The 11895-nt window shown below is 45.8% G+C and overlaps 1 protein-coding gene across 1 annotated transcript in view; it reads right to left on the minus strand.

Moving 5' to 3' along the window:
- Ppa1 (inorganic pyrophosphatase 1) overlaps nucleotides 1-11405 on the minus strand; it is a 29544-nt gene extending 18139 nt beyond the window's left edge. The window contains exons 1-3 of the mRNA XM_050140808.1: nucleotides 11219-11405; nucleotides 8317-8375; nucleotides 1066-1119 (exon numbers count right to left, since the gene is read on the minus strand). Of these exons, the coding sequence (XP_049996765.1) occupies nucleotides 1066-1119; nucleotides 8317-8375; nucleotides 11219-11282 (177 nt within the window). The 5' untranslated portion in view covers nucleotides 11283-11405. The remainder of the gene's footprint in view (nucleotides 1-1065; nucleotides 1120-8316; nucleotides 8376-11218) is intronic.
- Nucleotides 11406-11895: the final 490 nt, after the last annotated feature.

The raw sequence follows: 11895 nt of genomic DNA on the forward strand, positions 1-11895 counted from the left end.
CTTATGAGTACTAAGCAGGTACTCTTTCCACTGAGCCACATTCCTAGCTCAAGATATCAGTGTATTGTCACTAGCCCTGTCTGTTGTTTATCCACCCATGGAGCCCCTAGAGCCCTCTCTCCTCACCTCTCACTGTCCTTTGTCTGTCTGTCTGTCTGTCTGTCTGTCTGTCTGTCTGCCTGTCTGTCTGCCTCACATTCTCCTTTAGCAGGCTCTGAGCCAGACTGATCAGGTGTGACACCCGACTTTACTTCTGGATTTCAGTGTCCAAGAGGAGTCCAGACAGGGATGGAGAGATGGCTCAGAGCCAGAGTACCAGCTGCTCTTCCAGAGGTCCTGAGTTCAATTCCCAGCAACCACATGGTGGCTCACAATCATCTGTGATAAGATCTGGTGCCCTCTTCTGGTATCCATGTATAAATACAGGAAGATAATAAATTAGTAAATCTTAAAAAAAAAAAAAAAAAAAAAAAGGGGAAGTCCAGGTAGGTTTAGGGGTGAGGAGATGGGTATGGCCACACATGCCTGGAAGACCAGCATTTGGGGGGCTGAGGCAGGAGGATGGAAAGGAGTCAACGCCAGCTTGGGCTACACAGGGACAGCTTATTGCAAGACAAAATAAGAAAAAGAGAAGCAAACACTAACATTGGCTTGGGGTCATCAGAGGCAGTGGCCTGGGGAGGCAGTCAGGGCATATCTGTCGCCAGCACATGAGGAAGTTTAGCTAGGATGAGTGGGAGACATACCTGGGAAACAGACAGAGACGAGACACTGGGAACCACAAGTATGGATGGTTCTCGTGTTCATGCAAATCAGTTGGCTGTATAAAAACTAATAGATGGGGGCTGGGTAGACAGCTCAGCACTAAGACAGCTTGCTGTTCTTGAAGAATCCAGTTCAGTTCCAACACCTATACTGGGCAGCTCACAACTGCCTGTACCTTGGGTTACATACAGCAGATGCTACACCCTTGTTTGGCCTCCGCAGGGACCTCAACATACAACATGGCACACTCACAGACACATCCATACATAGCTAATAACACCACGTCTGATGATCTCTTACCTCCATTTTAGCATTTGACCAGCGTGGGACTTCAACCACCATGTGGAAAACATCCTGGAAAGACAGAGGCAGTGAGAAAAGCAGACCTTGCCGTTCTTATTTCAGTGTCTCCACTCTTTCTTCCAAAGGGAAATTAATTCCATCTGACAATTGAAGTTAACGACATCAACAAAAGGCAGGAGAGAGCCGTAGATGAAGACAGCAAACACAGGAGCCCAGAGAGGAGAATCAGGTGGCAGGTGCTGCGTCGCTCTAAGTAATTCTCTGAACTTTCCTGTGCTTGAAATTTTTCATAAGAAAGTATTTGGGAGTTTCTCCAAAGAACCTTTCTGAAAAGAGGGGATAATTCTAAAACAAATATAAGAAAATTTCTCTCTGGAGAAGGCTGTCTTCAGGAAAGTCACCTCCTAAGGCTGTTGCCATTCCCTTCAGTGTTCTATAATTCCTCAGAGGAGGTGTGGGAGTTCCTGAGAGGAGCTCTGGGAGACAAACCTGGGCTGGGCGGTGTGGTGCACGCCTTTAACCCCAGCACTCGGGAGGCAGAGGCAGGAGGATCTCTGTGAGTTTGAGGCCAGCCTGGTCTATAAGAACTAATTCCAGGACAGGCCCCAAAGCTACCCTGTCTCAAAAAAACCAAAAACCAAACCAAAACAAAAAGACAAACCCCGAACCGGCCCAGAACCTGGGCCTGCTTCAGCATCAATGTCGACATCAATCGGCTGGGTTACTGATGTGATTCTCCAAACTGGGCTGTTTTCTGAAGGCCTTCCAAACAGAACTAGCCACTTGACGACATTAACGATTGGAGCGCACTCTGAAATTTTAACTGGTAGGGGGTCTAGTATAATTATAGCTCAGATGGTATAATACATTTCAGTTAATGATACATTCACAAGCGAAAATCCCTAGATGCCAGCAGCTTAGAAATGGATACATCAAGTCAGATACGGATCTGACAAAGGCTCTTTAACTGGAACTGAGCACTGAGTTGTCTGATCTGTGAGTTCGCTGTGAACTGAAGTATTTCTGTCTACAGCCTTCACGAGGGCACCCGTGATCCATCTGCAATTGTTTTTAAGTAAAACCTTTCGGACAGGTGTGGCACCCATTCGTGACCCCAGAACAAGGGCAGCAGGAACTGGAGAATAATGAGTTTGAAGCTATCCTATCCTGGACCACAAAAAAAGACAAGAGTTTCATGGGGCGGTGGTAGCACATGTCTTTAATCCCAGCACTCGGGAGGCAGAGGCAAGCAGATCTCTGAGTTCGAGGCCAGCTTGGTCTACAAGAGCTAGTTCCAGGACAGTCTCCATAGCTACAAAGAAACCCTGTCTCGAGCTCCCCCCCCCCAAAAAGACAAGAGTTTCAAAATAGAAAAGAAGGAAATAAAAACAAAACCCCAGGGTTTAGGTTCCAGCAGCAATATCCCAAAGGATCACAAGGTGGCGCTGTTGCAGCATGAACGATGAAATGAGAGCCTAAAAAACTTGGCTGTAAATTTTTCTTCTTTGTCCTCTCCCCTAAGGAATGGCATATAATTCCTGGAAATGACAAATGCCTGGAAGTTCGGCACAGAGGACGTGGAAGTAGGTGCAGAAGACCAGTCTCTGCTACATGCCAAATTCAAGGTTAGTCTGGGCTGCATGAGACCCTATTTAAAAAAACAAAAATAGCACAGAAAGAATTCACTCCTGAAAAAAGAAAAAAAGGCAGTGCCTGGCAGAGCGATGTGAGCCTGTGAGACCAGAGATGGGGGCTCAAGGGCAACAAAGCAGAATCACTGACCTGAGGCTGGGAACGACACTGAAAACGTTAATGAAATTAAATGTCAAATACACACAAATGCTAAAATTGCCTACTATTACAGACTATAAAAACACAAAGGGAAAAAAATCAGAAAGAAAAAATCCTCAAAAAATAGTAAGAAAAGAATTCTACTCAAAAGCTAAACAAATTTTTAAAAGCTGGGGTATGGCTCAGTTGCTAAAGAACTTACTGAACATCCATGAAAACTCAGGTTCTGTCCCCAGCACCAGATAAGCCAAACCTGACGGCACGTGCCTATCATCCCTGAACTTTGGAGATGGGAAGGGGAATCAGGAGTTGAAGGTTGTCCTTGGTCGTAGGTTGGAAGGAGCCTGGGCTACATGAGACCCTGTCTCAAAAACAAAATGAGGGCAACTTATGTGTTCAAGTTGGTAGTGTGCTTGCCTAGCGCGAATAAAGGGTCTGAGTTTGAGTTGGACTCTTAGTTCATCACCCAGGGGTGGTGTTGCACACCTGTAACCAACAGTTGGGAAGCAGAGGCAGCTGAGAGAGTCCTCTGCTACACACAAATACAGGGGCAGCAGGGACTGCATGAGACCCTGCCTCTAAAATTAATACTGCCCGCTCACACGATATCTATAAGGAAATGCTCCTGCCCAGTAGCCGTACTTGGTCTTGATTTCAGACCGGGGTTTTGCTATATAGTCCCAGCTGGCTTTAAACTCAACCTCAGCCTCCCAACGGCTGGGATTATAGGAGTGCACCACCACACTCAGCCTGATGGTGGCGCTCTCACAAAGGTACCAGGCTTCACCATCTTTGGAAAGTTTCCCTGCTCACTGCTCATTGAGTGACAAGGGAGTTAACCCTTAATCTTCAGTCTCTTAAGATTACGTTACAGAAGGATGTGTTCTAAGTAGTTAAAGGTAAGTAAAAGACTGGCGAGATGGGCTGCTCTTTCAAAGGACTTAGGTTAGATTCCTAGTACCACAAGATAGCTCACAACCATCGGTAACTCCAGTCCTGGGGGATCTTCTGGCCTCTAGATGGGCACATATGGTACACAGTACACAGACATACATGCAAGCAAACACTCATATACACTTAAAAAATAAATTAAAAAGTAGAAAATTTCTGAATTATCTTGTTGAAAGGTGAGAGACCACTTGAGAAAAATAATGACCGAAGTTGACACTGTTGTGCCTCTTACTCATTCAGAGTTGTAACCTTGAGCAGGTGACTCTTCTGTGACTACCATGCCAAATTAAAAGAAAAAGAAAATCAACCAAAGAAAATGTGATCTATACCGACCAGAAGACTACTGCTCAACAAACTGTTAGGAGTCAAGAGAGTAAACCTATTAAAGTAAAAACAACAACACACACAACAAAAAACGCATACCAAATTTCTGGTAGCAAAACGTTTGGTGCAGGGTTGGTGAGCTGGCTCATGGGACAAAGGTGCTTTCCAGCAAGCACGGCAACTTGAGTTCAATTCCTGGAACCCATGTGGTAGAAGAGAACGTTACAAAGTGTCCTCTGACCTGCACCACGGCAGGGACAAGCCTACATATACATGCTCTCATAAATGATTGTAAAGACGGTGGGGACCATAAATGTTTCAGATTTCTGAGGTTCTCAGGCTTTGATAGACTTGCACAGGCTTTACTGGGTGAGCACATCTGATCTAGTAACTCAAACTGCCCGGAAATCCAAGACTCCCGAGTGTTCAGCTGAGGGGGCTGGAACGAGCTCCTTTGTCTTGTGGTTATAGGCTGGTCAAACTCACTCCTGTAGTCAGAAACACAAACGGCCTTAGGCCCCTGTGTAAAGAAACAACTTCATCTGCCACGTGAACTAAGACCAAGGCCCTGTTTGCTCTTCACAACTACTACAGAATGATCGAAATTTGCTTAGATACTCTAACCATACCTTTTATTTTCTCTTCCTTACAAATCAAGGAAGAGTTTGTGTTCTAAGCTGTCAAATTTGCCTGATTTGTAATGACTAAGTATTTAAGCATTCAGTCTATCTAATTAAAAGCTTGGCTTTATTTATTTATTTTTGCAGTGGAAGAAAAGAGACAGCTTCATATTTATACAGGCCCACCAGGAGCCTGGGAAACAGAAGTCCACCGTCAGTACTAGTATTTAACATGAGCACTTAAAGACAATCCAAAGAAACACCAAACTTCCAAAATTATGGTCGCAAGTCGTGAGAGTTGAGCATTAAGGTGTGGATCTTGGTTGGGTGTGGTAATGTAAGCCTGTAATCCTGGTGGGAGTAAATGGAAAATCAGGAACCTGAGCCAGGGCTATCAGTAGTTGGAGGTCAACTTTCATTATACAGAATGGGCCTGATCAAATTGCCTCTAATCCCAGCTCCTGAGGAGGCTGAGACAGAAAGATGGTGAGATCAAACCCTGCCTGGGACACAGAATGAGCTACACTACATAATAAGATCCTGTCTCCAAAATGAAGAGGGCTAAGACCACAGCTCAGTGTGCAGTGTGTGCCCATCACAGTGTAACACCCTAGTGAGCAGCTCTCACCAGAACCAAACTGATCTTTGTCTACCCAGTGTCCCATACTGTTCACAGCAGGCTGACTTTTACATTGTTCTGGGTTTGCTTTCTGTTAATCTCTGATGCTGTCTGAGAAGACATTCTCAGTGACAACTGCTTTTAAATTTGAAACTGAAACAGACTCCCACACAAAGGACATTTCTACAGTTAAGACGAAACAAAAGTCAAGTAAAGTCCCTGCCTTCCCCTTTACTGCCCACTGAGTTTGGACAGAACCCAGCAGGACACCTGATTTACAAGAATTTCCTGATCTCGCTGGCTTTGCTGCCTAAGGCCAAAGCAAACCCCATATCGTCAGTCCTGACGTGGGATAAAAGCTCTAAGTCTTTGGGCATTTTCTGTCAAGGAGCTGAGTCGTTAAAAGTATACCATCATTTGTTAAGAGGCATATACCCTCACAACCTACAACTACATACAAAAACTACTCGTGGACACTTACATTAGACTCTGTGGGTCAGGAAGAGGCAGGGAGATGCCTCATGAGGTAAGGAAACTTGCTGTACAACCTAGCAACCTGAGTAGGATGCCTGGAACCCATACAAGATGGAGAGAACTGATTCCACCAAGTTGTTTCCCGACTGTCACATGCGCACTGTGGCATCTGTGCCTTCACACACACACACACACACACACACACACACACACACACACACGGCATTTGTGCCTTCCTACACACACACATACACACACACTGACTGTACATTTTTTAAGTTAAAAAAAAATAAGATAAAATTACACTGTCACTCTTCTGTAATAGGTCAGGTGGCTTTTTTGTTGTAATCTAAAATAACATCTGTCACCCACACCCTTATTTATATTTCAATTCAATAACTTCCTTAAAAAAACAAAAGAACCTTTTCCGGCTTCTTGGGTAGTGAAAAGAAACTGGAAGGCCCTTATGGTGTGACCACTGTCATAGGAGTCTTGTACTCTTATGAAAAAGATTAAATAATGACATCACAGGCAAGAGGTATACAAGACCTCACCGCCTCTGAGAAGTGATGTTCCGCAGGACACCAAAATGCCATCTCCATTTCCTATTTTGGAGTATCTTAAAACTGCTATGGAGCCACACTACGGGGATCGTTGGCTAGAACACTGTCCAGCCACTTGTGAACGTGGAAAACCAGCTCTTTAACAAGATACTTCCCTTCTCAGCACACCCATGTGCCATGAACGGCACCAGCAGTCAACCCAGACTCCCTGTTTCCTAGTCTTTGTAACTCAGGAGGGCCCGAGGGATTATTGCGATACAGTATGGCACGCATACTACGAGACCATACACAGATACTCCACGCTAACCAGACAAGACAGTTGGATGAGGAGGATCCAGCAACTCATATCAACTTTCAGGAAATCATAAGGAACAAGTCAGAGAACCTGAGTGGACACAACTGTGAGGCTCCCCCAGGGGAAGGCATCCAATTAGAGGTCCCTCGGTAACTGCACCACATAATCGGCCTGTTTGCTCCACTGCCTCCAGAGGGGAGGGGGGGCCTAGGTCAGACAGGATCCTCTGAAGCTACCTACAAATTGGATTTCTTGCCAGTGTCCCAATGTCAGCACTCTTCCTAGTAGAAGTATAACTCGATGTATACATCCAGTTCTCTCTTTATAACTTTAAAAAAAGTTATTGCGTGTATATGTTTATCTGTGTGTACGTGTATGCACACAAGACATATATATGTACAGGTCAGAAGTTGGTTATCTTCCTCCAGGGCAAGTGTTCTTTACCCCAACCCATCTCACCAGCCTATAGGTCTATTCCTATCTAAGAGAACAGCAGTGCTCTGAGCACGAGGTGACGATTTTACCCTGACAAGATCATCCTACACGTGCTATGGAGTCTACACAGATCATGTACTAACACTGAGCTAAAGGCTAACGAGGGCCCATGAGAAGACCCTGCAGGTAAACACCTATGTCGCCAAGTCTGACAACCTGGGTTTGATTTCCAGAACCTATGGTAGGAGAATCAACTCCTGCATGTCCCTCTTCACACACACACACACACACACACTCTGCTGCCCCCCAATAAATAAATAAAATTAATTAAGTTCAACAGTGAGAGAAACTTTTACAACTCAAAAAGCTTTGTCTTTGATGCAAACCATACGTCCTAAAGGAAAGGCTAAATAGTGGAAAAGCAAAACAGAGCTCCCATGTGTCCAAGTTCCTGAACAGTAAAACCTTCTCCGGCTGTAATATAAACATAAAAACCTGGGCTGGAGAGAAGGATGTTAAAGATTCTTACTAACTTGTGGTAAACCTACCAATCTGTGCTAAAGTCAGATTCCTGCAGCTGATTGGTGTACAAGAATAGACGCTTCTTTTCGGATCTGTGTTCGTACCTTTCTTAAGGCGATTTGCAAATTAATACCTACTAAACAAGTACTAAGTTTTCTTGTCCTCACTGAGTTTATTTCTACTGTTTAATAAACATTCCACAATCAAAATTCTGTTCTACCTGGTTTATTTGAAACCCTTAATATAGTAGGAAAGCTTCAGTTCCAAACACACATACTGTGACCACACACATGTACAGGCAGTTAACAACTTCTATTTCTATCCTTTCATCAGCTTCTAGCTGCTTCTTTAAATCAATGACATTATTTAATACTGCCTTCTCATTTACTCCACATACCTTTGGAAGACAGCAGAAGTATTTCAAGTGTTTATTGAGATGTAAGCAAACTCATTATGTACAACTCGGGATCTAATTCAAGAGCCCATGTTTGCCAGACTTGGTGGTACAGGAGTTCAATCCCATGATGGAGGTGGACCTCTGAGTTCAAGGACAGCCTAGTCTACAAAGTGAGTTCTAGGATATCCAAGAATATTCAGAGTTGGAAGGAAAGAAGGAAGGAAAAAGGACCATATTCAAATAACATGGATTCTTACCTTTTCTGCATAAATCGGAACATCATGAAATGGAGAAATATACTGTCCTTTTTCATTTTCTGAAAAATAAATAAGAAAAACTGTTAGGGCCGGGGCGATGGTGGTACACGCCTTTAATCCCAGCACTCAGTTCAAGACCAGCCTGGTGTACAAGAGCTAGTTCCAGGACAGGCTCCAAAGCTACAGAGAAACCCTGTCTCGAAAGACAAACAAAAAGCGCCAAGATTTTATTCCTGAACTTATCAGTAAAACAATAGCCCAGCATGCGCAAGTCCTGCAGCTCAGTCCTCACATTGGAGGGGAAAAACAAAAACTAGGAAACCACGTTCCAGCCCAGAAATTGGGAAGAAGAGGAGTTCAAGGTCATGCTTGTCCACAGAGAAAGGCTGTAGTCAACCTAGGCCAAGCTACCTGAGAGACCCTGTCTCAAAAATACCAAAACACAAAACAAAACAAAAAGACAGCAGTCAGGAGACAAGAGGAGCTCTGTGGAGTTTGAAGCCAGCTTGGTCTACATATCAGTTCTATACCAGCCAGGGCTAGAGAGAAAAAGAGATCCTGTTTAAAAACAAACATCTAATGCATATTTTATATTCTCCAATTCCTCCCCAGGACCGGGTTTTCACCCTACGTGTTCTTTCTGCTTATAGCACCTAACTGTATTCCTCCCACCCCCAGCCTTGAAGGGCTTACTATATGAAAGGTGATCAAATTGCTTGACTGATCCTATTACAGCTAGCAGCTTACAGAACTTCGGTAAACTCCCTATGGGAAGGAGACCAACCCACTTAATAACTTAGAAATCCATGCTCTTTTAGGCGACACTTCAGACCTGCTTCAACATAACGGCTTTCCGTAAGAATGATCTAGCCACAATGACATCTTCACGTGCAATTTCTATAGAAACAACTATCATTAGCTGAAAAGGAATTCTAGCCCAAATAGGTGGCACATGCCTGTGACCTGAGCTTTGGAGAGACTGAGGCAGGAGGATCAGGAATTCAAGGTTTTCCTTTGGCTGCATAGTAAGTTTGAGGCAGGCTTGGGCTACATAAGACCCTGCCCCGAGAAATAAACAAGAAAGCAAGCATAGTTTTAAAACTTCCTGTTTTCAAGAAACTGGAAAATGCCGGGCGGTGGTGGTGACACCTTTAATCCTAGCATTCAGGAGGCAGAGGCAGGTGGATCTCTCTGAGTTCGAGGCCAGCCTGGTCTACAAGAGCTAGTTCTAGGACAGGAACCAAAAGCTACGGAGAAACCCTGTCTCGAAAATCAAAAAAAAAAAAAAAAAAAAAAAAAAAAAAAAAAAAAAAGGACACTGGAAAATGTAACACTATGAAGAAAATTAAAATTATTTCTATTAGGAATGGAAGCTACCTGTTAGGTGTGTTGCCTGGGCCTATTAGTCTAGTAGTTGAGAGGCTGAAGCAGGATGTTAAGATTAAAACTAGGCTGACCCGATCAGGAAACCTTGTGGCCCCACCTCACCACCACCCTCAAAAAAAAAAAAAGAAAAAAACTTTTTGTTTTGTTTTCCAAAACAGAGTTTCTCTGTGGGACAGCCAGAACTGTCCTGGAACCAGGCTGGCCTCAGAACTCAAAGATTCGACTCCCTCTGCCCACCCCCTAGTGCTGGGATTAAAGGTGTGTGCCATCACCACCCTCAAAATTTAACATTTTTAAAAAGCTCAGAGAACCAGACTGGTTAAACTACACAGTGGTTCTAAATTATTAGTATTTCCACGTTCCAGACAGTTCCTTTGATAAACTTTAGCCTAGTCCAAAGTCAAGGAGTGGCTTTTCCCCCAACTAACAACCAAATGCTCACCGCCAGTACATTATCTAGGTTTAAAAAAGTATTTCTTCTGTGTGTATAGCTTGAAGACAAATGATCTGCCCAAAGGGTCACTCTAAGTTACACCGATTAATTCTGGAGCCAACACTATTTCCAGACCAAAGTTCCTACATTCTGTCCTTATTGTTTAATTCTGTAATTAATTAAAGTGAGGCCCACCCTTCCCGGATTTCCCCCGGTGGTTTAATCTTTATGAGATGTATAAGCTTAGGAGTTCACTGTCCCTTTCCGCCAGATTTCGATTTGCTAGGCACTTTGGTCATCTTTTCAGGACCGTCCACTGCCCTGTCCTTCATCCACCCAGACCTCGATACCCTTGTCCATCACTTCCGAACGAACCGTAAAGAGGTTACATAATGAAAGGCTTTAGTTAGCACCATAAATGTATACCTAGAAGCTGGGGGATGGGAGAAGGAGAAGCCCCAGATAGGTAGCTTCCTGTACCAACAAGGCAGAAGGTGGCACGACCTGGTAGGCAGAGCGACTCCACCTTTCTGAGTAGAGGGCAGGGGATAACTAGAGACTCGGGACTCGGGTCCCTGTACCGGGGTTAAGGACCTGGCTGTTCTCCCTCCTGCTCCTCAGCTATACGTCACCAGTCTGCCTGGGGAGGCACAGCTTTCAATTTCCTAGGGAGCACACCCAGCCATCATTGCTTCGAGAAGGCTCGAGCGCACGAGACAGGAGCTCTCTTCATCGAGGACCGAGTCGGCAAGACCTGGGCCTCAGTTTCCCATCTCAAGAACACCGGGGAGGGCTCGATCCCTCTCGAGATCGAATTAAGGTCTTGAGAAAATCGCTGCCCTCCCGCCCGCGATGCTCTGAGAGCAATCCTCTTACGGCGACTGTTGTCACCTCCGGGCACCTTCTTAGAGTGACTCAGTGGTTTTCTTTCCCACGTGGCCCACGTTCGGATACATGGAGAGAGCGATCGCGATGGGCACTGGGATGGCGGCCCTCGCCGGCCCCACCGCCCGCCCGCCCGCTTGCTTGCTCCGAGAGATCTGGAATGAATGGGCGGCCGGGCCACGCGCCGCCACCACTCACTTAGGAAGACGCGGTACTCGAGAGTGAAGGGTGCGGCGCGCTCCTCGCAGCTGAAGCCACTCATGGTGTCCGAGACGCACCGCCACCGCTGCACAGCCTCACGCAACCACGCAGCCCCGACACTCAGCAGCCGGACGAGAGGAGAAAGCCCGCGCCTGCGCACCGAGAGTTCACCAGCGGGTCCTCCGCCCCCTGCCTTTTATTATGCTAGGCTCCGTTTGCGCCCTGCCCCCGCCCCGCCCGCCTGCGCAGGCGCACTCTGCCCGACGCGCCTCCGCAAGCTCCGCCCCCAGGACCGCCCCTGGCTCTCAGCCTGGGCCACGTGGCCGGCGCCGGCTGTGCTCTAGAAGCTGTCAGCCTGTTGGCGGCTCCGCAGAGGTACAGCACAAATCACTCTCCAAACGCACACGGGGCGCTCACCTTTGACTCCATTCGTACCTGCAGAGGAGTTCCTTATCTTTGGAGGCCTTGATAAGCCACCTGCTTCCCACGCAGTCTTTATTAAAGTTCAGGGTTTGGCTGCCCCGGCTCTGAAAATTATAGGCTGTGACTTGGCATGCCTTCGAGCTACCAGCGAAGTGCCTGCTCTTCAATTTTGACATCGGTTGACATGGGGTAAATTTGCTCTTACTAATGTCCCTGACTCAGTTTCTCTTCTGTGTTGCTGGGGAGGGTTC

This window comes from Alexandromys fortis, unplaced genomic scaffold (genome assembly GCF_014885135.2).
Source record: "Alexandromys fortis isolate MF-2015 unplaced genomic scaffold, M_Fortis_MF-2015_v1.1 scaffold_9, whole genome shotgun sequence".
In the NCBI taxonomy this organism is placed as follows: domain Eukaryota; kingdom Metazoa; phylum Chordata; class Mammalia; order Rodentia; family Cricetidae; genus Alexandromys; species Alexandromys fortis.